The 27757-nt window shown below is 56.3% G+C and overlaps 3 protein-coding genes and 1 long non-coding RNA gene across 12 annotated transcripts in view; 2 read left to right on the top strand and 2 right to left on the bottom strand.

The window, feature by feature from the left end:
* LOC112412153 (coiled-coil domain-containing protein 74B-like) overlaps window positions 1–423 on the bottom strand; it is a 4786-nt gene extending 4363 nt beyond the window's left edge. The window contains 1 exon segment of the mRNA XM_024763675.1: window positions 34–423. Within this exon segment, the coding sequence (XP_024619443.1) occupies window positions 34–321 (288 nt within the window). The 5' untranslated portion in view covers window positions 322–423.
* Window positions 424–3946: 3523 nt separating this feature from the next.
* LOC112412207 (uncharacterized) lies at window positions 3947–7627 on the top strand. The gene is made up of 3 exons (XR_003005752.1): window positions 3947–5214; window positions 6296–6366; window positions 7509–7627. It is a non-coding gene; the product is annotated as an uncharacterized LOC112412207 (long non-coding RNA).
* Window positions 6677–27309, bottom strand: SMPD4 (sphingomyelin phosphodiesterase 4). Of its 9 annotated transcripts, XR_003005751.1 has the most exons (22): window positions 27178–27275; window positions 24231–24446; window positions 24023–24106; window positions 22276–22362; window positions 20856–20998; window positions 20649–20724; window positions 20004–20112; window positions 19848–19900; window positions 19227–19378; window positions 17311–17443; window positions 15375–15446; window positions 12685–12771; window positions 10890–11035; window positions 10354–10444; window positions 9978–10078; window positions 9415–9605; window positions 8945–9150; window positions 8514–8747; window positions 8256–8387; window positions 8036–8164; window positions 6965–7953; window positions 6677–6877 (listed from the first exon to the last, which is right to left on the bottom strand). XR_003005751.1 is itself a non-coding variant. In XM_024763748.1 (21 exons), the coding sequence occupies exons 2-21, from the start codon at window positions 24354–24356 to the stop codon at window positions 7624–7626; spliced, it is 2655 nt and encodes an 884-aa protein (XP_024619516.1). In that variant the 5' UTR covers window positions 24357–24446; window positions 27178–27275; the 3' UTR covers window positions 6677–7623. The 9 variants fall into 9 exon arrangements, 8 of the variants coding, with proteins under 8 accessions (XP_024619516.1, XP_024619514.1, XP_024619522.1 ...); XM_024763748.1 differs by having other exon boundaries at window positions 6677–7953; window positions 9442–9605; XM_024763746.1 differs by having other exon boundaries at window positions 6677–7953.
* A 204-nt stretch (window positions 27310–27513) lies between these two features.
* MZT2B (mitotic spindle organizing protein 2B) overlaps window positions 27514–27757 on the top strand; it is a 6340-nt gene continuing 6096 nt past the window's right edge. Inside the window, exon 1 of the mRNA XM_024763676.1 lies at window positions 27514–27668. Within this exon, the coding sequence (XP_024619444.1) occupies window positions 27514–27668 (155 nt within the window). The remainder of the gene's footprint in view (window positions 27669–27757) is intronic.

The following is a 27757-nucleotide window of genomic DNA, read 5'->3' on the forward strand; positions in this document are numbered from 1 at the left end:
GCGGCCCTGCGTCCTCCCTCAGCTTTCGTGCGCCGTCTGGGCGCCGTCTGAGGCGCCGCCCGCCTCACCCTTGTTCTCCCGCTTCAGGTGCTCGATCTCCTCGTGGAGCTTGACCAGCGTCTCCGAGTGCTGCTGCTGCAGGAACTGCAGCCTCTTCTCCAGGTCCAGCGCCCGCTTCTGCGCCTCGCTGAGCCCGACCGGCGCGCCGTGCTGCCCGGGGTACGGAGGGACCGCGGGCAGGCGCGGGCGCGACGCGCCCCGGGAGCCCGGGATCCCCGAGCTGGGGGGCCGCAGCCCGGCCGCCACCCCTGCCGCGCTCATGTAGCCGCCTCCGCTGCGGATGCACGCCCACTCGTTGGCCGGTCTACCAACGCTCAGCCCGGCGTCGCCATGGAAACGGGCGCGCCGGCAGGGGGGCTTTGCGTGCTACAGGGCGGGGCCGGGGCGGGGCGCCTGAGGGGCGAGGCTTGGGTACCCCGGACAAGGTGTGCGGCGGGGCGGGGCCTGGGTGATACACCTGACTTAATTGGATGGCATTCTCTGACTTAAACCACAGAGAATCGTCTGCCTTTACAAGTCTTAGTATTTAGTTTTGTTCACTGCTTGTGGGGTTTTTTGGCTTTTTATAATATTTTTTGATGTGGGCCATTTATTTTTAAAGTCTTTGTTGAATTTGTTACAATATTGTCTCTGTTTTTTGGTTTTTGGCTTCAAGGCATGTTGGCTTTTAGCTCCCCAAGCAGGGATTGAACCCGCACCCCCTGCATTGGAAGGAGAAGTCTTAACCGCTAGACTGCCAGGAAAGTCCCACCGGTTGTGTTTTAATAGTTCACTTTTTGAATAGATGATACAATTACAAGATGATACGACTTTAGATGGTAAGATTTTGATTCAAAAATCAAAAGGTAGAATTTCCACTTGCAATAATCGCAGAACCCTCGTGTTTTATGAAATGTGGACAAAATACATGAAACAGCTGTCTGAAAGCACTGGAGAAGAGCAAAAAGCAGGCAGAAACTGGAGGAAGGCAGCTCTTGAAAGACGGCTGTTTTCTCCTGAGGTCTCCTGATCAGCCAGACCCGAACACGAAGCCACAGCCTTATCGGCTGGAGAGGGCGAAGGATGCAAACTGAGGGGCTGGGAAGTTTGGGGCCATAAAACCCCCTTCAAGTACATGGCTGGCCTGAAATGCACATGTAGGGGTAAGATTCCAAAGGTCCCAGGGCAAGACAGAGCTGGAGGCCGAAATGGCCTAACTCCAGGGGAGACCGAGTTTGGAAACTGATAGAGAAGCTTGGTAAACGCCTCAGTTTTCCATTTTGGCCCCAAAGGGCCACATTTTGGGAATAAAGACTGTGTTTTAGAAATAAGGGATTTGCACTAAGACTAAAGAAAAAAATCAAAATACGTTTGCCGTAATAAAACTTAAAGCCCAGTCTCCACAAGTCCATGGCGATCTTCCCATAATTCAACTGTCTAGAGAACAGAATTCAACACTCTTCAGAGAATGATAACAGAACCCAGAGTCTCAATGACACATCATCGGCAAGGTCTGAATTACACTAGTAAATACCAGACATGCAGAGAAACAGACAAATGTGATGGAGTCAAGGACAGAAGTATATCCTCCTCGGTAGAAATGATTCGAACAATGCAGATAAATCTAAGTCCACCCTGCTCCCTGTCACGAGCAAGGCATGGCCACTGCCTGAGCCTTCTCTGTGTTTACATACTTACACTCATACACTTATGGGTAGGACTCATTTGTCTGCAGTGGCCTTCAACTGTTTCTGTGTATGTAATGGGATCATAACAGACATATTGCTTTGCAACTTGGTTTATGTTTTTGGTTTTTTTAATTTATTTTTGGCTGCTTTGGGTCTTTGTTGCTGCGTGCAAGCTTTCTCTAGTTGCGGCGAGCGGGGGCTACTCTTCGTTCTGGTGCGTGGATTTCTCATTGCAGTGGCTTCTCTTGTTGTGGACCCCAGGCTCTAGGAGCGCGGGCTTCAGTAGTTGTGGCACACGGGCTCAGTAGTTGTGGCTCACGGGCTCTAGAGTCCAGGCTCAGTAGTTGTGGCACACGGGCTTAGTTGTTCCGCGGCATGTGGGATCTTCCCAGATCAGGGATTGAACCCATGTCCCCTGCATTGGCAGGCGGATTCTTAACCACTGCGTCACCAGGGAAGTCCCTGGTTTATGTTTTAACAGCAGGTCTTAGAGAACATTCCAGGGAGTTCATGAGTTCCTCCCTTTGTTTTTTATTTTAATTTTATTTTTTTTAGCATTTTATTTTTATTTTTTTGAATTTTATTTTTTTATACAGCAGGTTCTTATTAGTCATCAATTTTATAAATCGCAGTGCACAGGCCTCTCACTATTGCGGCCTCTCGTTGCAGAGCACAGGCTCCAGACACACAGGCTCAGTAGTTGTGGCTCATGGGCCTAGTTGCTCCGTGGCATGTGGGATCCTCCCAGACCAGGGCTCGAACCCGTGTCCCCTGCATTAGCAGGCAGACTCTCAACCACTGTGCCACCAGGGAAGCCCCGTACCACATCTTCTTTATCCATTCATCTGTCGATGGGCATTTAGGTTGCTTCCATGAGCTGCCTGCCTTTGTTTTTTATTGCTACACAGTATTTTCTGGGCTCATCCTATTTTTGCTCTCCTGGGCCATCCTAACCCTCCAGGGCAAAGTCAAGGACAGGCTGACTGTTCCAGTGACAGTAAGGGCCAGGTGTGCAGTCCGAGAGGAGGCTCCTGCTGCTGCACCAATTGTCAGCACCGTAAGATGTGCTTCAATTAACAGGGAGATTTTTAGAATTGGAATTACCTGCTGATTTAAGTAAGCAAGTGTCACATGGGAAATGATGACTATCTTTTCAGCCACAGCTGAGGGCTGCGATGTGGCACCCTCCACTCCTTTGCAGTCATATAAGAGCCTAGAGTTCCTGTGCATTATCTCATTTCATGCTTGAAATAAATTTGTCAAGGCAAGTGTTATTACATTTCCAATTTATGAACAGGGAAAGCAATGTGCAGAAAAGGGTTTAAAAAAAAAAAAAAGTAATATGGGGCTTCCCTGGTGGCGCAGTGGTTGAGAGTCTGCCTGCCAATGCAGGGGACACGGGTTCATGCCCCGGTCCAGGAGGATCCCACACGCCTCGGAGCGGCTGGGTCCGTGGGCCGTGGCCGCTGGGCCTGTGTGTCCGGAGCCTGTGCTCTGTAACAGGAGGGGCCGCGGCAGTGAGAGGCCCGCGTACCGCAAAAAAAAAAAAAAAAGTAATATGATGGGAAAACACGTATATTGTTGTACATGTTTTCATTTCTCTGAATTTTTGTCACTTGCGCTTTTGGTGTCATATCCGAAAAACCATTAGTACTTCACAGTTATGAATATTTACTCCTGTGTTTTCTCTTGACAGTTCTAGTTTTAGCCCTTTCTTATACATCCGTCTATGATCTGAATGTTGGACAGGTCCCTTCAACACAGTGACCACACGTTTCCTCGTTGGTTTTTGTTCAACGTTAGACTGAAGAGCACCTTTTCCTATCCTAATCCTTTTCTGCTCATGTACAAATTAATTTATCCAATAGTTCATATTTTGATTCCTGAGATGTGAGGAGCTGGATGTGTATGTAATAGGTAAAATAAGTTATTTATTGAGCAGCTACTATGTGCTTGCTCACTGCTGGAGAGAAAAAGTACAATAATTGTCCACAAGGAGCAAACATACACATCGGAGAATCAGTCACAAGTATTTATTCAGCATCTTGAAGTGCCCAGCATCACACAAGTGACAAGAAGTATCTCTTTGCTTTTATTTGTGGACCAGGGCGGGTGAGTACAGAGGGGGCTCTTAGTCCAGCCTGGGAGGTGGAGGGAAGGGGAGGCTTGGGGGGGGTGGGGGTCCCCTGGTGGGGAGGGAGGGGGTGCAGACCCTCAGAGACCACCTGAGAGCCCAGCAGAAACCCCTGGCCTGCTGGAAGGGGACGTCAGAGGCCACTTCCGGGTGGTGGGGCCAGCTGAGTCAGCAGCTCCTTCTTGACTGGCTGCCCCAAGCTCAGGTCTTGTTGGAGATTTCAGATACACAAACCCCAAGCTTTCCGGAGGACGTTCTGTAGGACACAGACGCTTGGATGTTACTGGATACCTCATGGGAAACAGGTCATGAAGGACAGTGAGTCCAGCGTGGGCTGCGGGGCTGGGAGATGCCGCCAGGAGGCCAGAGCCAGGGGCTCTGAGAGGCAACCAGGTTTGACCCTTTGGCAGCGGTTGGGGTGGTGGCCAGAGGGTGAAAATCGGGGTGTTGGGGGAGTTGAGGGGTTGGGCAGTTGGCATAAACCACCAGAGGCTTCGGTGAGGTGAGGGCAAACACGGAGACAACCCCCATCTTCAGCCTGACCTCCGGGAGCCGGGCCAGCAGCCTCTCCTCGGATGTGTCCCCCCTAGATGTGCCCCATCCCCCAGTACCATCCCTGCAGCTGAGAGCACCCACCCCCCCGCCCGCCACCTTTCCACTGCTGCAGCTCTGAAACCAAGGGCCCTGAGGATTGGCATCAGCTAGATCCAATCCACCTATGATCTGCCTTCCCCGACCAAGTTCACTTCAATTTTTTAACAACAGCTGCTTTTTAAAAAAAATTTATTTTTTTGACTGCGCTGGGTCTTCATTGCTGTGTGCGGGCTTTCTCTAGTTGCAGCATCGCTTGAATTGTTTTTATGAAAATTTGCGTATCCTCTGAGTGGCACGGAGCCTAAACGGTAAGACTTTTGCCTGAGTTGTTGCTTCAGGAACTTGGTATCAGCTGTGTCCAGTTCGAGCTGAGCTGGTGAGTGGTTAGGACCACCAACCCTCCAACTGAAACCGAGCACTGGGCTCATGTACCTGTGGGCAGCAAGTCAACCTCTGACGGCAGGCTTTGCAGCAAACTAAGGATGTTGTTTGCAGGGTGCCGAACAAGGGAGTGGGGAGCAGGCCTCAGACCCACTGCAACGTGGCCTCTTAGTGGTTTTTAAAGGGGACGTATAGAGGGGCTGGGGTTCATCACCTTAATCATCTGTGACCTGGGCGTCTCTGTCTCTGTAACCTGTACAGGCCATCTTGCCCCGGAAGATGACTCAGAATGGCACGTGAACGTGATGCTTATTGGGAAGCTGAGGCTCCAGGCACCTGACCTGCATTGCTCTTTATTGATGAGGCAAACGTGACCATGTAGGTGCAGCCGGGAAGGAAGGGAACCAGAATTTAATTGTAAACTAGTCACGGGACTTAGTTTCCACCTATGCCGTCAGGCCAGGCACTGCCCCTCAGAACCTGTGTCCCTCACAGAACGGCTGCCTCACCATTTTCTTATTTCCAATCACCTTTCCCCACCTCCTGTGCCTCAGCCTCATCCTGTAAATACCCGTCCTCGGCCCTTGGGTAGGCAGCCTCTTTTCTCTGCTGTGAACCTCAGCATCTCAGCATCTGGCTCAGTGACACTTCTGCCTCTGCTCCATCCATGCCTTTCTCTACTCTGCAGCTAGAGCCCCGCAAACTAACTCGGGGTCATCGTGAAGGTAGGGTCCCCATCACCCTCATCCGCTCAGCTCCCTGGGCGCAAGCCACTGAGCACCATGGGCCCCAAACCACCCTCCCCAAAACCAGGCCCCAGGCCCAACCACTGGCACCCTGGCCGAGTAGGGGCTACTCTTCATCGCGGTGTGCGGGCTTCTCATTGCGGTGGCTTCTCTTGTTGCAAAGCACGGGTTCTAGGCGCACTGGTTTCAGTAGCTGTGGCTTGCGAGCTCTAGAGCACAGGCTTAGTAGTTGGGGCACATGGGCTTAGTTGCTTCACAGCAAATGGGATCTTCCCGGACCAGGGCTCGAACCTGTGTCCCCTGCATTGGCAGGCGGATTCTTAACCAGTGCGCCACCAGTTAAGTCTGCTGGCCCCTCCTTGACCTTAGTGTTTGCTTCGATCTTTGACTTCCGGACTTTGCACCATGAGGTCCCTCACGTGTCCCAGCACAGCTGAGGGTGGCACACAGTAGGTGGCTGTTCTATGGTTAATGGGTGTGTAGGTGAAGTGAGGCTTGGGGGCGAGCAGAACCTTGGAGAGATTGTGGGGGGGCAGGTCCTACCCTCGCAGGCAGGCGGATGTCCATCAGGGGAGGCCAAAAAGAGGCGTCATCAGGGACCGGTGCCACGGATGGCAGACCCCAGACCATCATCTCACAAAGTTTGTTAACAAAAGCCCGTAATCTATCAATGTGAACTTGTAGAAACTCTGTCTTACTTCCTATTTCCATAGAATTTGACCACAGCAGTTGCCTGGCCCAGGGAAAGGGGGACATTTAACACTCAGGCTAGGCCATGTGGTTGGTGAGTACATTTCGGTTCCCTGGTCACACGCACCCCTGCAGAAGCCACAGAAATTGCAACACGGGTCCCAGGATCCTAGCTCTTAGTATGAAGACCATGTCTGCCCCACTGAGTTGTAGGCAGTGTTCTCGCATCTCAGACCTGCCAGTGGCTGCCCTGTCCCATCACAGCCACGTCCGTGTTTGCATCTGCCCAAAGGAATCCCATGGTGAGGGACGCTGGGTGCCCAGTGGCATCTCCGCAGCCCCTGAGTGTGCAGAGGACCCCGTGTAGTAGGCCACCCTGGGGGCGGGGCCAGGCACCACAAGACTCAGGACCGAGAACAGGTTTATTCAGATCCATGGTCGGTTACAAGTTTGGTTTGGTTACTGGTCACAGGCCCCAAATGCCACTACTCCGAGTTTACATCAAAATACAAAGCCCAATACTTACAGTTTGAAAACTTAAAAAAATACACCAAAGACTAAGGCTTTTAAAAATCTCGGTTGAAAAGTTCTCCCTGGTGCGTCATCTGTAGAATGAAACGCGTGTGAGGTGCTGTGAGGATTTCTGACAGTGAACTCGCATTTGTCATATACTTTGGATATTTAAATCTTACCAAAAAATCAGTGTCTTTGAGTGCTTGATTTGACTGAAGATATAAATGATGCTTTTGACCATCTTTGGTTGTAGACCACCCACAGGGAACAAGGTGGTGACAGCCCGGACGACCTGCTCTGTGGCCTGGGGGCATCTGTGTTCTCAGAGGGTCTCTCCTCAAAAGCAGGCATATGGCCCAGACTTGGAACTACTGGGAAAATACAGTGGCCCTAACTTTGCCAAACGTGGCAGCAAAATCAGGTTTAAAATCATGAAACAGAGAACCATCGTCTAATTTTCTTAGGGCTCTCTTTTAGGGCCCGATTATTCTCTGGAGCCAGAGGCTGGGTTCCCATGTTGGGGTCTCACCGCCCACCTCCAGGGCGGCAAAGGCAGAGGCCGCAGGCCATCCGGGGAGGCCCAACTCCTGAGCTTCACACGCTGAGGAAGAGAAAGGCGTCGCCCTGCAGGCCCTCTGGCTGAGGAAACGGGGAGGCCCAGGGCCGGCAGGCTGCCCGCCCCGTGTGGCTACCTCTCTGCCTATCCCTGCCCTCGCTTTTCAGGTTCTCTTCAGATGGTTCCAGGGCTGCAAGAAAACGCCCCCTGGAAGTACGAAGGTGACAGGTGTTGGGTGTAGAGTGGCCTCCCTGGTGCCTGGGGGTGGTGGCCGGCCTGCAGTCAGAGCTGGTGCAGCTTGCCCTGATCAGTTAGCAGTGTCATGGCCATGGCGTAGAGGACATAGCCCAGCACGAGGAGCAGGGCACAGAGCAGGGGCCCGATGCAGAACAGAGAGGCCACGAAGAAGGCCAGCAGCAGGGCCAGCAGCGTCCGGTAGCTGCCCAGGAAGCGCAGGCTGAGCCGGGGGCCCCGGGCAAGGCTGGCCGCATGCCCCCGCCCCACGGGGCTCAGCAGGCGCCTGTCCGATAGCCCAGGCTCCAGGAGGTGGTAGCGACAGAAGCTGCCGAGGAAGTCGGCCCGCGAACACAGGGCCGCCATCTGACCTGCGAACTAGAGCACAGACAGGCCCCACTCTCATCTGCCGCTCGCGGGCCGGCGGGGCCGGGGGGGCGGCCCTCCCTCCCACACTCACCCTGCGGTTGATGGCGGAGGACAGTCGGAAGAGCACTCGGACCAGGCTGGCAATCTCGTAGCTCCGGATGGGCTGCAGCTCCGAGTCTCCTTGGTACTCGATGTCAAAGCGCCGAAGCCCGTTGATGATCTGGAAGCAGCAGGAGGTGAGCCCCCGGGAGCCATGGCCACACTGCCCAGAGGGCCCTGGAGAGCCCGACCCCTCGGGATGTGGGCCTCACCTGATACCGGCCCAGGGGTGTGAGGATGAGTCCGTCCTCCCCCACGATGCAGTCTGGGAGCTGCTTCTTCCCGTTCTCATCCTGCGGGGTCCCCAGGGCGAGTGTGAGCTGGGCGAGCTGGGCCTCGCTGAGCTGTTGGGGAGATGCCTGCCGTCACTTCCAAGGTGGAGGGAGGCCTTCCCCCCGCTGGGCCTCAAACGGCAACGAGGGGCCCAGGCACGTGACACCTGGGGGAGGTGAGCAGGGCCAAGGGCGTACCCGGAACACTTGGCACAGGTACTCCAGGGCCTTCTCCAGGTACTCATCCGTCTTGCGGACGCTGTCCTGCCCCATCTCATCCAGGTCATTGCCTGGGTAGGAGCCATTGGTGTCCGCGGGGTAGAAGCCCAGCCACGACAGGAAGGGACGGGCGGCCGTGCTCTCCCCATGCTGGTCAGAGAGGGACTTGGCCGTCTGCTTGGCCTGTGTGATAAGCTGAGCCAGACGTAAAACCTGTGGGTGGGTGGGTGGGACATGGCACCAATAGCCCAGGGGTAGCTTCCACACGATGGAAAACTTAAAATGAGTTTTAAGGACTAAGGTGCACTTTCCAAGAGGGTACATCTATCATCAGAAAAAAACTAGACTCCACTGAACAAGACAGGGAAGGGGTGTGAAATGCCAGAGCCCAGAGGGCCCCGACTACTCACCAGTGCCCGGATCTCGGGCCCGAACATTGGGGTGTACTTGCAGTCCTGGCCCTCCAGGCTGTACACGTGGCTCTTCACCTTGAAGGAGGCGTCGGTGATGGCTGGTGGCCATGACGACAGGAAGCTGCCAGTGAACGTGGGCACCGTGAAGAGCCGGTGCTGGCGGTGGGGCATGACCAGCTCGGGCTCCAGAAACAGCTGCTCGCCTGGAAGGCAGGATGTGAGCCTGGCTGCGGCTCCAAGAGCACGGACATCGGGTCCCACCATAGGTCCCCGAGGGCAGTGACCGCACGGCGCAGGCCCAGCTCCCGGAAGTCCCTCCACCCCCACCCATCTCCACAGGGGAGTAGCTATGCGGAGAGCCCAACAGCAGCCCACAGCCTCCCAAAGCCACTACGAGCCACCAGGGGATGCGGCTCAGGGCTCCGTTCCCCTCCTGTGGGGCACACACGCAACCCCCGCGAGCTCACGGGTGACAGGGCTGGCAGGGGCCTCACCCCGCTGGATCATCTCAGCCAGGTTTGGCTGCGCGAAGACCTTGGCCACGCGGAACACCATGAGTGCGTTCTTGGGGCTGACGAGGTCCGTGCGCAGTGCGCGGCTCAGGAAGCCGAGGAAGAGCTTGGTGTACACAAGCAGGTTCTCTTGCACGAAGGGCGCCCTGCGGGCGGACGGACATCAGGGCTTCTCCTCAGCTTCCGGTCTCCCCCAGGTATCACGAATGGTGGCAGAGGGGCCGGGGGTGACACGAGGAGGCAGGACAAGTGGGCAAAGGTGAGGCCCCAAGGACAGAATCCTCCACGGACGAGGCCCATTCCCAGGAACAAGGCCACTGGGGGCGGGGCAGCCACGCTGCAGGGCTGGCTAGGAAGGGCTATGGGGAGGTTTATGTGAGTCAATGTGGGAAAGGGACAGAAGGACAGAGGCCGCCAGTTGTCCCCAAGAGAGCAATCCTGGAACCTGGGCAAGTCCCAGCAGGGGACAAGGGGGTGGCCCGGGCCCCCTGCCTGCAGGACCTCGGGTCTGGGCTCACCATCTCTCTGACACACTCCGGGCCTGGCAGTCGCTGCTCGGGGCCTGCTTCTCAGGTGCATACCTCCAGGGCTGCAGGTAGCTCAGCCACATCTCCAGGACCTGGGGAAACACGTGCAGCTGGGGCAGGTGGCTGGCGCTCAGGTGAGCAGGGGCGCAGGGGGAGCCCGTGCCCCCTCAAGATGCCTGGCCCCTCAGAACAGGTCACCCAGCAGGCTTCCCCCGAGTGCAGCGGAGGGCAGCTGTGTGAAGCTGGGAACCCACCCTGCGTGGACAGCTGGGTTCAAGGTCGCGGCTGGCGGAACAGCACAGAAGGCCCCCAAGGCTCCCTTCCCTCATGCACACACGCAGGGCAAAAGCCGTAGGACAACACTCACAGCTCTGAACGACGCGTCCAGGGGCCAGTGGCCAAAGCAGTGCTGCAGAAAGAGGTAGAGCTTCTGCTGGACAAACCTCGGGACGGCGGCCCTGTGGGAGAGGGGGTATCACCTCACAGGGGAGCCTGGCACCCCCTGGGGGCAAGGCCTCCTATTTTTAGCCCCATTCCTCAGAGGAAATTCCAAAGTTCAGAGAAGTTAGAGAACATTCCAGGGACACACACACACGTGGCCGATCCAGTGTGGCTCCTGTGTGTGCCTCAGCTCTGCTGGCCCTGTTGGCCTGGGAGTCAGGCCACGGCCCTTGCCCTGCCGGGGTGGGGTGGGGTGGGGGTGAGGTGCAGCACCGAGCAGCCTGCTGTTCTCCTGCCACAGGGGAAGAAGGGGGAAGAGGGGGCAGCAAGATGGGGCCTCTCCTAGGCCAGCCTGAGAAGCAGCCAGGCGGACCCCACCCACCTCTGGGCCAGGGTGGCAGTGAGGAGACAGTCCCAGGAGGGCTCGAGGTGACTGCCCCCCTGCCCACAGCCCATACCCACCGTTTGAACTCCTCCAGGGGGCTGGCGGCGTGGGAGTGGGCAGAGGGCGAGGCCTGCTCGGGCCGCAGGCTGTTGGCGAAGGCGTGCAGGTGCTTCAGCAGCAGCCGCACTACCAGCACATGCTCCTCGGTGGGCATGAAGGACTCCTGGGGGGAGGGCCCTCGTCAGTACCTCGTGCTGGGCTGTGCCCACCTCTCCCCTCATGGATGCACCACACATGGCACCCTGGGACAGCCACCTGGGCAAAAGCTCTGCCATGTGCTTCCCTGCACTTCAACCCCCTTCATGGAGCCTCTGAGACAAACGCCCTCAGTCCTGCGAGCTCAGCTTTCGGTTCACAAAGGCCAGGAGGGTCTCTGAGACCCCCCATACACGGGGGAAGCCTGGGGGCCGGCCGCCTGCTCCCCACGCCCACCCCCAGCCCTCGGGCCTCGACAGACTTGTTGGAAGTGCTCTTGGCAGCTTCACCCCAAGGTGAGCAACGCCAAGTGGGGTGAAGGCGGCTCCTGGCCCTACGTGCAGGAAGCTGGGCACTGACCGGCAGCCCCCCCCCGCTGCCCAGGGCACGGTCTGCACAGGCCTCCCTGGCACGGAAATGCCTCCACAGGCCCATGCAACACACCCCAAGGCCGCTACGCCTGGGGTGGGAGGCGGGGGGTAATGTCCTTCTGCATGTGTCTATTTTTAGATTATATGGTGGATTTGCAGCGTTTTGGAAAAAGAAAAAAAAAGGGATACCTTAACAGTAATAAAAAACCACAGAGCATCCTCTGTGCCAGGCCGTGACTCTGCCTAGGGAGCTATCCCCTTTATCGTTCCCAGGAACTGAAACCCCCACCGCATCTCACCCCTGCCCTCCACGTTTGCAGGGCCAACTCCCTGCCCCACGCCCAGCAACCACACTGGACACCACTGGGCTACTTTCTCTCTACATTTGTCAAAGTGCTTTCTTCCAGTGCCTCCCTTCCCTGAGCCAAATGCCCACAGGAGCCCCCGGTCACAGCTGCATGTGGACACTTACGGGGCCAGGCCTCCCGCTGTGGAGGTGAAGGCAGGGGCCCTGCTCTTTGCCAGGTGAGGCCCTCCCCAGCCCAGGCCTGAGTGGCACCCACTTCTGCATGTGGCCCGCCCTCGGCACCCCTCCTGGAACATTCTCTCCCTCCTCAGTGCAGCTGCCGCACCTGCTCAAATTCAAGTTCAGTGGTGTGTGGCCCCACCTAGGGTGAGGGGAACAGATCCCTGGCCGTGAGCACAGCTCCAGACACACGTCTCTGACCAGACTTCCCAGTGGTCGTGTCGTGGAGCAGCAAACTTCACAATGCCGTTGGCCCCAAACACCCAGCTCACTGACCACAGTCCATCCCTGGTCACTCCTGCCTAAGCAGACGGCAGTCCCCACAAGGTCACCGCCCATGAGCTCCAGGGCCTCCACATCCTTGGTCAGTCCCCAGCACCAGGCCTGTACTGCAAAGGCCACACTACTTTGCCCCCACGAACGGGGCTAAGCACAGAGCCCTAAGACACCCGAGGACTCGACACCTTGGTTGGCCTGGGGCTTGGCCAGGTGGGTTCGGTGACCTCCCCCACAGCCAGTGGGATCCTGTGCATCACTCCCAGCCATGTGGCCGCACACCCTGAACCCAGGTCCAGGCCGAAGGGCCTGGCTGTGCTTGGAACTGGTCTCTGGTCACCCCAGCCAGCCCCCAGCCAGACCCTGGCTACTGCGCAGGACATGAGCTCTGGGGTTAAACCATGGGGCGGGGGTGAAAGGGAACAAAACGAAAGCGGCCAGTACTTGGTGGGCGTGGAGGGCCTGGAGGCTGGGTTGGGCAGGGCTGTGGAGGGCGCTGCAGACACTGAGTCGGTAGTGCAGGACCTCCAGCTGAGAGACAACAGCAGAGAAGCCGAGAGGAGAGGGCGGGGGGAGGAGGAGGGGAGAGAAAGAAATAGTGAGAAAGAGCCCAGAAGTAAGGACAAGAAAAACAAAAAACAAAAGCACAAGTCAGTGACAATCCAAACAATCACAGCCCAGCAGCATCAGGCCAATGAGACGCCAACCACCCCCCCCAGGCGTGATCCTCCAGCTGCCAGGCAGAAGGAGGACAGAACCGCAAGGTCACCTGGGAGGCCCCTCCAGCCCCCGAGGTCAGCCCGACCCCATTGCACTGGGTGCAGCACATGTCAGCAGCCCAGCCACCTCCCTGGGACACGCTGCTGGTCACCAAGGCCCGAAGACCCAGGCTCAGTAAAGAAACTTGAGAAGCCAGTTCTAGATGGAGGCCTCTGCCCAGAAGAGAAAAATATGTAATTTATTGGACTTCCTGGGTTGTCCGGAAAAGAAATTTATCAGCACATGATGGAATCAATTCCTAGGTGTTAAAGACCCAATCAGAGTCCCATCCTGAAAGGTTTTGTGCACGGGGCTGGTTCCCAGCCCACCAGGCCCCACATCCTGGAAATGGTTAACGTGGTGCTAACACTTACTGGTTCTAATTCTGGGAAGACCAACCTCTACCTCCCTCTACCTCACCAGGAGCCCCCAGACACTAAGCCACACACACCCAGAGGCAGCTGGAACCCTGAGGCCAGGGGTAACAGCTGAGCTGGCACACCGTCTGCCCCCAACACCAGAACCTCCACCCTATCTCCCTGCAGCTAAGCACAGCCAGAGCCGGCCCAGCACACGTCCTGCCTCATGAGGGCCCGCCTCCTGCCCCAGCGCCATGCTTCACACAGAAGAGGCCTGAAGGAACGTGCCAGACGCTGGGGAGACAGGCACAGCCAGACACGCAGGGCTGGGGCAGGAAGGGGCACGGCCGCACTCAGCAAGGAAATGGGGAGCCCACGGTCCCCCTTCAGGCCCCAGCCCGGGCCCAGAGCACCCTGCAGGGAGCGTGCATGCGCCTGCACCCAGCCCGGCCACAGCCACACGAAGGGGGCTCCAGGAGCTGCACTTCCTGCACCCAGAAAACCCGGCAAACTGACGCCAGGGTTACGTGGGGCCAGCAAGGACTTCCACGTGGTGTGGGGCAGGCCTGGACAGACGGCAGGGGCCTTGGATGAAGCAGACCCCGCGGTTTCCCACACACCCCGCCTCCTCAGGTTTTGTTTTTCGGCCTCAACAGGTGGCAAACGGCAGAAGGTTTCTTGGCGCCTGGTGGGGCCTTCATGGTGCCCCCCCCCCGCACCAACCCAAGTCAACCTGAGCAGCCCTCACCCTCCTGTGACCATGGGGAGGAGCGGGAAGACCCCTCCCCATATGGACTCGGTGTTCCCCCAGGTGACCAGCAGCTCGGAAGGGCCCTCTGGCTGGCAGAGCTACGGCTAAGACCTGAAGCGGGTGGGCTACCCCGGGCTCCCGACACAGACGTGCAGACAGGAAGGTGACACCGCGAAGCAGCCTCTGCGAGACCAAGCCCCGCGCGCCCTGCAGGGGAGCCAGCCCTGCCCGCCGGGCAGCGGCAGGAACGTGCAGCAGCAAGTGCACTCTGGAAGCAGACGGGGGCATGGAGGGCACTTTGCGACGCGAGAGGCCCAGGATGGATTCCCGGCCCCACCCCCGCTCTCCTCCTCCTCCTCCTGTGCGGGGCCAGGGACGGAGGCTGGGACACCCTGCGCTCTAAGAGGAGTGTTGGGTCTGCATCCCAGTCCTCCGTGCGGCAGAACCCTGGGCTGGGGAGCAGGACCACCGAGGGAAGGGCACAGGCCACTGTTCCAATGTGACCCACAGATTCTTAATTCCTAAGGAAGCCCTTGAGGAGTCTGACTGGCAGTGGCAAAAGCAAAGTCTAAGGAGCAAACTGCTGCACGGAAGCGGCACACTGCAGTCCTGCACTCAGGCTGTGGACCTGAGCACCTCTCCCTAACTCAACAGAACTGTTCTACCCCGACCAGCCCTGTGGCCACAACCCCAGGAGGGGGCCAGGGATTCCAGGCCTCTGCACACATGTGAGCTGCCTAGCAAGGGAAGAAGGAAAAGGAGAGGAGGAGGAGGAGACAGCCCAGGCCACATGCAGGAGGGTGTCAGACCCCACCCACTGCCAGGAGGGCGTCAGACCCCACCCACCGCCAGGAGGGCTGCTGCCGCTGCTCTGGAGGACGTGGAGGGCCGCAGGGCCACCAAGGTGGGCAGAGTCTGCTGGGCGCCACCGCAGCAGGACAGCAGGAGGCGCTATGACTCCCAAAGGCATCCACGGCTCCCACGCCCCAGAACACGAGCACCACAACCACATCTGTTCCTGCTACCACGGAGAGGGCTCTGCAAGTAGCATGGGGAGGCCCAGAGACGACGGGCCTCAGCCGCCAGGGTGCAAGCCCAGCACAGAAGACAACCTGCCTGCTGCTCAGCACTTGAGGGAGGTGAGATGTCAGGTTGCTGGGTCCCACTAGCCAGTCCTTGAAACTAACTGAAATCAAGGACAAGCAGCAGCAGGCTGACGAGGGCCAGCGCGGGAGGTGGGAAGATAAACCGTGGCAGCAACATACCTTGGCGTGAGGGGACTGCATTTTTTGGTACATCTCCAAAGAATAATGATGAAGCCACATTTCAACAAAAACCTGCAAAAGAGCATAGCTGGTCAAAAGGTCTTTGACAAGGCCGTCAAGACCATTCAATGAGGGAAGGAACAGCCTCTTCAACATGTGCTGCTGAGAAAACAGGGTGCTCACATGCAAATGAGCACAGTCAGACCCTCACTCTACATCGTAAACAAGAAACAACTCAAAATGCATCAAAGACCTAGAATATAAGAGCTAAAACTGTAGAGCCTTAAAAGAAAGCGTGGGGGAATGCTTCACAACAATGGATTTGACAGTAATTTCTTAGATGTAAGTCCAAAACCATGGGCAACAAAGGAAAAAACTGGACTTCATGAAAATTAAAAGCTTTAGTGCATCAAAAGACACAACATACGTAGTAAAAAAGTAGCCCACAGAATGGGGGAAAATATTTGCAAATCATGTATCTGAAAAAGGATTAACATCCAGACTATATAGAGAATGCCTAGAAGTCAACAACAAAGTAGATCCCAATTCAGAAATGGGCAAAAGACCTGAATAGACGTTTCTCCAAATAAGATACACACGTGGCCAACAAGGACGTGAAACGCTGCTTAGCACCACATCACCAGGGCAGAGCAGACCAGTCACGACGATTAGGGTGACCACAGTCAGAAACCCAGAAAACAACAAGTGTTCCGAGGGTGTGGGGAAACTGGACCCCTTGTGCACTGCTGGTGGGGATGAAAAATGGTGCAGCCACCATGGAAAACAGCATGGCAGGTCCTCAAAAAACTAAACAGAATTACCATACAGCCCAGTAATCCCACTTCAGAACAGATAATCAAGAGGACGGAAAGCAGGGTCTTAAAGAGAGAACTGCACATTCATGTTCACCACAGCCAAGAGGTGGAAGCAGCCCAAGTGTCCATCAGATGGACAGATAAACAAAACATAGTTAAACACACACAGCAGAATTTAACTCAGCTTTAAAAAGGAAATTCTGACACATACTACAACGTGGATGAGCCTTGAAGACATTATGCTGAGTGAAGCCAGTGAGTCATTAAAACGAAAAATACTGTGTGACTCCACTGACAGAGGCAACGAGAAGAGTCAGATTCACAGAAACAAAGCAGGGTGGTGGGTGTGGGAGCTGGTGGGAGGGGGACTGAGGAGCTGCTGTTTGACAGGTATAGACTTTCAGTCTTACAGGATAGGAAGGTTCTGGAAACCCATTACAACAATGTAAACATACTTAGCGCTACTCAACTATATGCTTTAAAATGGTTAAGACTTAGATTTTACATTATGTGTATTTTACCTCAGTTCCCAAATAAAATCAGAACCCCATCTCATCCACACTCCAGGCTCTCAACAAGCCATGCTTGTGGTGACCCACCCAGCCCTGGAATCCAGCATCAGAATAGCAGAATATCTCCAAGGTGGCGCTGAAGAGACAGGCCTGGGGTCTGCTGGTGCCGCATAAGGTCACACACAGGACTGCCGTCCCCACTGGGGCCCCCTGGCATGGAGAGGATGGGGTCCTGCTGAGCAAGGGGAGGCCCCCCCATTCAGTGCCCTAAACACGCTGCTGCAGCAGGGCTTACTATCCACCCCTCCCAAACCACGGTAGCGGTCAGAGAGGGTGACCCAAGCCACTGGAAACTGAAAGGCTGGGCAGCCATCGTGTCACCACAATAAAATAGGACTCTGTGGACAGGGGGTCCCAGGGTGAAAACACTGCCAGTATCACAGAGGTGAGACAGGTGGGCAAATTCTTTCTCATCAGTCACAGCAGAGACACTAACAATTGACAGCCACCCCCAGACCAAGGGGCAGTCTTTAGGCCCTTGCACCCTGGGGTGGGCAGTGCTGAGCAGTTTATCTGAAACAGAAGCAGAGAAGGCACCCAGGCTCTCACCTGGAGCAGCGTCTCCGACCTCCAGATCTCGTGGGAGGTGGGGTCTGCATTCACAGACGTCTGATGAGAGATGTGTCGCTTCAGGAGGCTGGTGTGGTGCAGGCCGTAGGACGCAAAAGGCACGGCTGGCGTCCTGAGGGAGACACAGAAGAAGATCTCTGTCGGCAGGCTCCCACGGGTGTGGCCACAGCAATCTGGGCCTCAAACCCAGGACAGCAGCGACAAGTACAACCCGTGGAAGTGTCCAACGACCCTCAAGTCCACGTTGCTATGTGTGAATAAACAAACAGAAGAGTGAATTTTCCATCCACATCTGCCCACTGATAAATGCAGGACGGGTGAGATCAGAAAAGCGTTGTTTGCCAACCACCCTATTCACAATGGATCTGGCTGAAATGAAGACCATGAGGGATGCTGACACTGCTGACAAGAGCGGGGGCTCGGTGGATCTTCCCACTAAGTCCCCCGTTCACTAATTGAGGCCCAAAGACCTTCGTTAACTTTACAGGAGGAAAACCTGGCATCACCCTCAGCCCAGCAAGCGGGCTCATGGGCACCACGGCCGCCACTGCGGTGCCCCCGCCAACGATGCCCAACCTGGGCCTAATCATGGGAAACACCCAAGAACCCACTGTGCACACACCAGCTGTCAAGGTCAGGAAAGGCTGTGGGACCTTCTGGACAACAGAGAGACAGCCGTGTGCGGGAAATGACCCTGCACGGAACCCAGCTGCATGACAGCCATGAGTGGGGCAGCTGGTGAAACCCAAGTGGGGTCTGGGGATGAGATGGTGGCCTGGCAGCAACACTGCCTCCTGATTTGAATGGAATGGCCGCAGTTACAGAGATGCACACACTGTCAGAAAACACACCCTGAAATGTTAAGAGGTAACGGCGTCGTGTCTATAACTTACTCAAATGGCCCAGGAAAAACACACACACAGATTAAACAGAATAAAACAACTCGGAAATCAACAGGCATGAAGGGCCTGTGAAAGTTCTTTGTTATATGTAGCAATGTGTAAAATCTGAAATTATTTTGTGAAAACAAAAAATCTGAAATTATTTTGTGAAAACAAATCAAATCCAGCCCAGAAAACTGCCTAGCAGCTGAAGTCTGCCTTTGAGGGGGTGTGAATCCAGGCCACACTTGGGTCCTCCCCCAACCCCAGATCCCTGGCCCCCACTCCCCAGGCCGCAGCATCAGCAACACCTGTGCAGCCCCTCCCCCGCACTCCTCCTCGCCATCCCCTTTCCTTGGGAGCTTCTGTGAGTTTGGGGTAACGGCACAGCACATGCCAGCAGATGTGGGGGGACAGCACCTATAGGAAAGAGCTGCAGCCTCCAGGGAAGGAGCGGGGGATAGTGAGGCAAGGGCCAGAGGAGCACAGGCTCCTCACCCCTGGACAGGCCGGCCTCACGCTCCCCTCCTGCTCTGCCCGTGCCAGCGGCTCTTTACCACAGGCCCCGGCTCAGCAAAGGCCTGGTCCCCGAGTCCACAGGTCCCTGCTAGTCTCACTTGGCCACAGCTCAGCGCTGCCCACAAGCCCCTCCTCTCCAGGACCAATCACCCAGCGCTGCCAATCAGCTCTCGGCTTTGAGTCCCTCACCACCCTGCTCACCGCTGGGCATGGGGCTTGGGTGCCGCGTGTGGAGAGGGCGGCCACAAGCAGAACACGGCCCGTTCCCATACCAGAGCCAGGCCCCGTCCACAGGGCCACAGAACCTGCCTGCTTCAGAGACGTCCCTCACCCCGCCCTCCAGCCTGTGCTCAGCTGGGGCTGCAGAATCTCAGGCCTAAAAAAAGCAAGTGCTCCAGACAAGGAGTGGCACCACTGTCCCCATGAGCAAAGCCCTCCAACCAGGAAGGGCCAGGCCTTACCTAGTGGTGGGCTCAGGCCATCTCAGCCACTCACCTGGGAGCCGGTGAGGGGCTGGGCCCCCCCGGGCTGGAGGAGAGAGGGGGGAGCACGCTGCCTTCTGTGGGCAGGAACCACGCCAGGTACCTGTCCACCAGGATGAAGTAGGCGCAGTCTGAAGTGCGGACGTGGAGGGCCCCGGGGGGCGGCTGGAAAGCAAAGCTCCTGTGAGCGCATGGCTGTGGGCACCGCCCCAGGCTGCTGACCCAGCAATCACAGGGCGGTGCCAGGAGAAAAGCCCCCACCACGAAGGGCCTGACTAGACCCCTCAGTCCTGACCAGCCCACACACACCCCCATCCCCCCACCCTGCCCACACCAGTAGCCACCTCCTACAGGAAGCCTCCCTGACCACCACTCAGGGCACCAGCCCACCCCACATGGCCCATCAAGCCTGCCTCCAGCCTGTCATCCTCACTAAGTGAGGGTGGCCTGAGGGGCAAAGGCTGGAGGGAGGGGGACCCGGGGAAAGGAGGTAGGAAAGGGAGGAGAAATGGAGGAAGGCAGGCCAACGGCTGGCCCAGCCCTTCTTTGTGTGGACACAAGCCCTGGGCCTCAGCCCCTCCCTGCACGGGGGCTTCAGTAAAGCAAACCCAGCTCAGAGGCACCCCTTCTGTACCTTTTGAGTGATGAGGCTCAAAGCAAAGAAGAACATGTAATACTCGAATGGATCTGAGGGCCATGTCAGGGGACAAATGACAGGGCTGTCGGGGCCCCCCACCCAGCTCTGTGTTGGCCGCCCGGCCTCCCCCACCGCGGGGCCGACAAAGGATACTGAGGGCCAGGTGCAGGCCAAGGACCCCGGTTGCGGGGAGCTGGACCTTGTTGTGGTACAGAGGGCTGTCGGGGAGCACACGCTCCTGGATGGACGCCTTCACAGGGTCCTGTGGACAGACAGAGGTGGCCCTTGGGAAGGCTGCCGAGGAGCCCAACACACAGACCCCCCTGGGGAACAGTGCTGTCCTCTGCACGGTGCTTGTGCAAAAAAGCTTCACGCAGACTCTGTCCCTTCGTCCTCACACAGACCCACCACAGCGGGGCTGCAGCTGTGTGCATCTCTGACCCAGCCAGGCACTCGATGGATCCTGTCTGCTTTGTTTCTCATACCCATGAGTGAGCCACCCCTTAATTCGCCCCCACAGGACTGGAAACTCAGAAAGACAAAGCTACCAGTCACGTGGCCCTGCCACTCAGCCAGGAGCCAACCAGGCCCTCCCACTGGCAGAGTTCAGATGACCTTTGAAAAAAAAAAACAAAACATTGAAGTTCCAATCTGTGATGGCTCCTGGGCCCTGAAAAGATACCATGACGTTCTGGCCACTGTCACAGCCCTGCAGGCCCCTGCCCACCCACCAGCACTGCAGCCACTGCGTGGGGCACCCGGCCCCAAGCCTGGCTCTCACCACCATAGCTTACTTACAGGCAGGTAAGAGACAGGAAAGTCAAATTTATAGTCTTCAGCTTGAAGTTTATAAACCAACTTCATCATTGGGCCCCTGAACATGAACAACAAAAACAGGGCAAATGAACCGTGAACCATCTTGCTTTGACGGTTCCTTAAAAGTGACTGCAAACAAGATCACTGTGAGAGAAAGTCCAGTCCCTCTGGGGTAACAGACCAACCTACCCGGGGTCTAGGAATTCCATGGCGATACTGTACTCCACAGGGCTCACGCGGCCCTGCAAGCAGCGGAGGTTCCACCCAGCCAGGACGCCATCCAAGCTGCCAAAAATGCTCTCAACCAGCCATGGGAAGATGGCATGCAGCTCCTGCAACAGCACAGGGAGATTTTGGGCAAGCTCCTGGGGACCACTGCCTGCCTCCCTTGCTGGCTCTGGGCCAAGGACGTCACTCCCTGGCCCGGAGACCAGCAGGACCAGTGGCACCCACAGGAGCAGTTGTGGATCCTTTTGTTGTGCTTGCGTGGCTGCTTCATGTCTGACCCCGTTACATAAGCCAGCGTATGATTAAAAGGTTTATTTAAAAATTCTGGGGGTGGTGGGGGGGCAGTTCAAATTTCCAGATCCACTAGGTTCAAAATGCTCTGGGTGATTCTTGCCACTTGCTTCTAGGCTTCCACCCGCCCTCACCCCCAACTACCGCAGGGAGCAAGCAGAAGGGTCGGGCAGGGAGAGAGGAGGATAAGACCCCACAGTGGGGATGTCCCTGGTGGCGCAGTGGTTAAGAATCCGCCTGCCAATGCAGGGGACACAGGTTCGAGCCCTGGTCCGGGAAGATCCCACACGCCGCAGAGCAACTAAACCCATGTGCCACAACTACTGAGACTGCGCTCTAGAGTCTGCGAGCCACAACTAGTGAAGCCCGCACGCCTAGAGCCTGTGCTCCACAACAAGAGAAGCCACCACAATGAGAAGCCTGCGCACCAAAAGAAAAGAGTAGCCTCCGCTCACCGCAACCAGAGAAAGCCCAGGCACAAAATGAAAACCCAACGCAGCCAATAAATCAATCAATATATTAAATAAATAAAAATGCCAGAAACTTCTGACCCGAAGAGAGCTTTACTAAAAAGGGTGAAACCATCCGTTCTTCCTCAGGGCAAGCCCTTCCTGTCATCTGCTGGCAACTCCCGGTCCAGGCAGGCCTCCTGAACTGACCCGCACTTACTCTGCCAATTCAGGGTGTGGCGTAAACACATACTTTCAGTACTTACAGCAGGGCTCAACCTTGGCACTGCTGACATTTGGGGGTGGACGCGTCTTTGTCCTGGAGGCTGTGCTGTGCCCTGGGGGATGGATGCCAGCACACCTGGCCTCCACTCACTCGGGGCTGGCAGCACCACCCCATGTGGCAACTAAAAATGCCTCCAGACACTGCTAAGTGTCCCACGTGGGACAGAAGGCCCACGGCTGAGAAAGCCTGGTCTACGTGGTCGTGGTCACATGTTTACATGTGTCACAAACGTGAGAGTTGCAATACAGGGTCAGGCCTCCGCAGAGCAGCGCTCAGAGGTGGGAAGCAGGAGCTGCGAGAATGCTTTTCCAGGAGTGTGTGAGACACGCCTCCAAGAGACGCTGCAGAACTGTACCTTTGCCGGAAAGTCCTCGATGACTTTAACCAAGTCTTGGCACCGCTGTGCAAAGGGTTTACTTATAGAGTCGGCTTTCAGGCTAGCCTAGGAGACACAAAAAACCAAAATAAAGCGAGCACATTTGCTTTGCAGCTTTTGCTGATATTCTGGTGCGAGTCAAAACAGAAATCCAGGGACTTCCCTGGTGGTCCAGTGGTAAAGAATCTGCCGTACAATGCAGGGGACGCGGGTTTGATCCCTGGTCAGGGAACTAAGATCCCACATGCTGTGGGGCAACTAAGCCGGCACTCCACAACTACTGAGCTTGTGCGCCTCAACTAGAGAGACCACGCGCCCTGGAGCCTGTGCGCCACAACTAGAGAAGAGAAAACCTGCAAGCCACAATTAGAGAGAAGCCCGCACACTGCAACAGAAGATCCCGCATGCCTCAACGAAGATCCTGCACGCTGCAACTAAGACCTGACACAGCCAAAAATAAATTAAATAAATAAATGATAAATAAATCTTTAAAAACAACTAAACAAACAGTAATCCAAGTGACGGGCAGGAATCAGACATAGCACTGGCCTGACTGCCCAGCACCTCACACATCAGGTCGTGCGTGTGTCCAGGGCCTACAGGACACCCCTAGGCGAGGCCAGGGTCCCGTGCTCTCTAGGCCAGGACTTTCCAGGCTGGCTCCCAGCTCCCTCTGTCAGGCACCCCAGCTACCTCAGAGAGCTGCACATCATGAGAACAAAATCCACCCGGATCCAATCCACAAGCAGGGGGTTGGCTCCTGGGTCAGCCCCGCAGCCAGGGGGGGACCCCACACAGATCAGAGCACTCACTGAGTGTGTGCACGTGAATGGGAAGTTTCCCCCGGGGCTAACCACCCACCATTTATAGCCCTGTGATTGTGAGCTACCATTTGTTGTCACTGGCCCTCTGACCCAAGACGTCCTTTATCTGTTACCTTCAGAGACGCAGCAGGCCAAAAACCACAGACAGCTTCAGCCAAATGCCAGCACTCTGGTGACAGAGAAGCCAGAAAACATTCAGGACAAGAAGGAAATGTACCCCAGATCAGGGGTGAGGGAAAGCTCTCGTCTTTTCTGACCACAAAGGGAAGAAGGCCCTGTGCACATGGATGAACATCAGGAGGAAAGGCCAGGTTTCTAACCACAAAGGCTTTGCCCAGGGTATCCAAGGCCCTGGCCACCTCCACACGAGGATGGGGTCCACAGGGTCTCGGTCAGAGGCAGACACCCGGCTGTGCAGGCCTGGGTCGGATCTGCTGGCTCTAGAGGGGCACTGAAGAAGAACATCCTTCCAAATACAGGTTTATAAAAAGTGCAGGCCTAGTGCCCCAGCACAGCAGCCTCCTTCCGTTTTTCACCAATGACAGTTACGGTCATTAAAACACCTCGCTTTCGTGTAAGGATTTACAAGATGTGAAAATGTGGGTGTACATCCTTCTCCCTTGCTCCTCCCCACACCCCAGGAGACTGAGGAAACGGCATTTCAATCAACTCCTCTTGTAGATGAGAAAACCAGGGCTCAGCAGCTGCATAAACCCAAGGTCCTGCACCAACAGAGGGCAGAGTCGAGCCTGAGGGTTCTCACCCGAGTCCAGTGTTATTTCCAGCACATCCCCCCAAAACATCACCACTGGACAGTTCTTCAAGTCAGTGGCAAAACCCTCAAGTCCCTCCGCTGCAGAGCAACCATCACCCTGGCACGCGGGCGGGCAGCTGACACTTACCAGCAGGAAGCTGGGCTGCTGCAGGTGGGGGAATGCCATGGCAGCCTCCTGGGCAGGGTCCAGACGGGCCGTCTTAGAGGACCACTGCAGAGAGACAAAGACAAAACCTCAACCTCTGCCACACAAGACACACAAGGCCAGGAGAATATCTGCGCAGCTCAGCACCACTGCACTGCCAAGGCCCACGCTTTACAGAAATGCTGCTTACGTGCCTGCCGTCCACAGGGTCCAGCCCCGGAGCCAGGTCTGTGGCAGGGAGCCCTTGGGAACACTTGGTTAAGCTTGTGTGGCACTTGCCACATGCCAGGCCTGGTTCTGAGGGTTCTCCATACATTTCTCATTTAATCCTCGGTGGCAGGCAGGCAGGATTCTAGACAGCCATCCAAGATTCCTGTCTCTGGTCATTCAAACACTCTTCGAGGTGCTGCGGTGAAGGGGTTTTGCAGATACAATTAAAGTCTCAAGTGTGAGAACGTAAGATACAGGGCAGTCCTGACTCATAGCCAGCAACGAAATGGGGACCTTAGTTCTACCACTGCAAAGAGCTGGATCCTGCCAGCAACCTGAATAAGCTTGAAAGCAGATTCTTCCCAAGAGCCTCCAGATAAGAGCAAAGCTGGCCAACAGGTCGATCTCAGCTTTGAGAGACCATGAGCAGAGAACCCAGCTGAGCCTGCATTTCTGACACATAACCATGACAACCAACAGATGCAGCTTTAAGCTGCAAAGTTTGTTAAGCAAGAATAGAAAATACATCCTCATAACAACCCTACGAGGTCAGTACAGATAAGGAAATGGAGGCAGAGAGAAAAATCACTTGCCCTCCGCCAGCTGGGGAATGGCAGAGCCAAGACTCAAACCCACAGACCTCCTCACTACTCCCCCATAGAGACAGGTGGACATATCTCCTCTGTCTTACTTGTGCTCTCTGAAAAGGAAGGGAGGGGACGAGCCAGCTTTGCCAATGGAGGCTTTGAACAGCCACCAGAAAATCAGGGGTAGCTCTCCAGAATCCTACCTCTCTGTGCCCCCAATCAGAAACTGAAAATATCCAGACTCGGACTGAGCAGAGAGGAAGTATGCAAGTCCCACTGATGAGCTGCTGATGGCTTTCCTGGCACAGCTCTGCCCATGGCCTAAGGAACGGTGCTGATGCAGCAACTGGCAGTGTATGTGGATGGAGAGGCTGGGTGGGCAGCTGAGGCATTATGAACACCTTCCCATGAAACCAAGCAGAAACCTGCACACTCCCCACCCCTGTACAAAGGCCCCTCCAAGTCCCCTGCCTCTTGTTTGTAGAAAAGCTGAAGTTTCCCTGGTCTCCCTGAGTCACAAAAGAGCAGGCTCAAGCAGCTAACGATTAGGACAAGAGAGTCACAGAATCTTTCAGTGTCTGATGTACACTCCTGAGTTGTTTTACAGATACTATAACTGCCACCAGAGGGAAAAAGCCAAATGCATGATGACCAGACAGTAGCCATGACATAAGCTGCTCCATCTGTGGCTAGCACGATTCCAAAAACTGGCCTCAAGACAATGAGATTAACATTATTGCTCATAATAATCTATATCTTTGTGGGCATCAAAATAATTGTAGCTTGCTCTGCCCAATTTTTAGTAAGCAGGCAACTAAAATTGTCAGCAAAGAGATGCCACAGACTCATGTTGACATCTTCCACTCTAAGAATACTGCGTGCTATGTCAGCATGAAGAAGTTACAGAAGATGAGCCTTTGCCCCTAATCCCACCGAAATGGAATGATGTCAGACAGTGGGGATCTGTAAGCAGCTCCTTTGCCCCGTTCCTGTTTGCCCATTTCTGTTCGCCTCAAACCTTATAGAAATGAGGTCACCAGGCAACACTTAACCTAACTCCTGACATATGCTCTACTGAATGCACATAATACCTTGCTTAACCTATTGATTCCTTCCCTAGATTAAAAGAAGTAGGAATGAAAAATTAAGTAGTTAAAGAATGACTAGCTCTCTACCCCCAGCTTCTCCCTGTGCAATCCGGCAGGAGATCACGCAGGCAAGATAACATCTGAAGAAAGCTCATGAAGAGTCAGCCAGTCCACACCCAATGGAAAATGACGCAGAGCTTGACCTTCTGCCTCGATTCTGAGATTCTTTCCCTTCTTCCCTTTAAAAACTGTCACGGCTGAGCAGAATCTTTGGAGTGCGTTCTGGGACACCAGTCCACCTTCTACCCGGTTGCTAGCCTTCTGAGTAAAGCAACCTTTCCTTTGTACCAACACTTGTCTCTGGAGTATTGGCTTTTGAGCTGGGAGGAGCCGAGTCTGAGTTCAGTAACACTGAGACTGTTCAACTCCTAATTAAACTAGCTATGGGTTTCAGTTTTAAGGATGACTTAAATAAAACGTTTCAGTCCTTAACCAAGTGGTCCAGGGAACACTGCACTACTCCAAAACGATCAAAGCGACATAAAACCCTGAACTGTTTGCTAAGGGCAGAGCTTTAGAGATGATGAATTAAATACTGCTCCTTGCCTAGAGCAAATTTGCAGAGGTAGCGGCTGAAGGAATGAGCCCGAGGCGCCCAAGCGCCTCTCCTTGGGGAGAGGGCAGCGTCTCCCCGCCACGCCGCCTGCGCTGTGTGCCCAGCCTCCGCTTCATCCCGCCACCTCCACACCCGCTGCCTTCAGGAGCGGCTTCCGATCCGCTTTCGGGGTCCCTCCCGTGAGCTGCAGCCCCGTCAACACCAATCTCGCCAGGGCCTCCCTCTGGCCGCGCTGCGAGCGGGGCGTGCTTCCGCCTGCCGCTCACTACTGCCCCGTGAAGGGAGCACCGGGGCCCCCGAGTCACAGACGCGGAAACTGAGGCTCTGCAAAGACGGCCCACACCGGGGGGAGGCGAGGAAGGATCGGGTCGGGCCGGGGCCGAGACCCACCCCGCTCCCTCCACACCGCTCGCTGAGTCCCAGACTCTCCCTCCTCCACCGCACGCAGCGAACGTTAACCGCGGGCCCACCGGGGTGGGGCGTGCGAGGTGCGCGGGAAGGCGCAGTCCGGCCCTCGGCGCCCTGCCGGCCCAGCCCGAGGCCCGGGGCTCGCGTGGGAACAGAGCTGGTTTCGGCGGAAGTTCGGGGTGGCCGCCGGGACGCGAGGCCGGACCGCGCGCGATTCCCACCATTCACCTGAAGGAACCACAGCGTCTCCGGCTTTAAGGACCGAGGCCGCCATTCAGCGACCCGGCGCCGAAATATCGTCATCAAGCTGCGCGTGGCGTCACGTTCCCCCGGCCTAGCAGGAAATGTGCCGCCACCTCCTCTGGCTGACACAGTAAAAGGCGCGTGCGCAAAGCGAAGGACCGCCTCGGAACGCGCGTGCGCAGCGGGGAAATCCGCCGTAAGGAGCGCGCGTGCGCAAAGACGTGTCGGTGCGTTAGGGCTTCGAGGCGCGCCCCCTACCGGGGAGTCGGCACGGAACAGTTACGCTCTGGGCCCGATGGGCATTTATTGAGCGCCCACAGAATGCCCGCGCTGTACTGGGTGCGGCCACCTCGGCTAGCGCGCGGGGAAGCTCCGTCTCCAAGGGCCCGGACTTACACACGCCTGCAGCCGCCCGGGCCCGGGTCTGAGCGCCGGATGGCGTGGGCGCTGCGGGGAGAGGGGCGCGCAGCGGGCCGGTAGGGGGCGCGGCGGGCCGGACCGGGCGGGGCCGGGCGGAGCGGGGACTGGACCCAGCGGCGCACAGTCCGCAGATGGCTGCGCCGGG

The sequence above is a fragment of the Neophocaena asiaeorientalis genome, unplaced genomic scaffold, assembly GCF_003031525.2.
Source record: "Neophocaena asiaeorientalis asiaeorientalis breed wild unplaced genomic scaffold, Neophocaena_asiaeorientalis_V1.1 scaffold110, whole genome shotgun sequence".
Classification (NCBI taxonomy): Eukaryota; Metazoa; Chordata; class Mammalia; order Artiodactyla; family Phocoenidae; genus Neophocaena; species Neophocaena asiaeorientalis.

Bases quoted from the DNA above. Each gene is read 5' to 3' on its own strand.
- SMPD4 (XM_024763746.1), bottom strand. From the start codon at position 24,356: ATGTATGGAGAACCCTCAGAACCAGGCCTGGCATGTGGCAAGTGCCAC. The intron at 17,444-19,226 runs GTGAGTGGCTGA...TGTCTCCCTCAG, and splicing joins AGCCCCTCACCGGCTCCCAG to GACGCCAGCCGTGCCTTTTG. The intron at 10,079-10,353 runs GTGAGTGTTGTC...GTGTTTCCCCAG, and splicing joins TGGACGCGTCGTTCAGAGCT to GTCCTGGAGATGTGGCTGAG.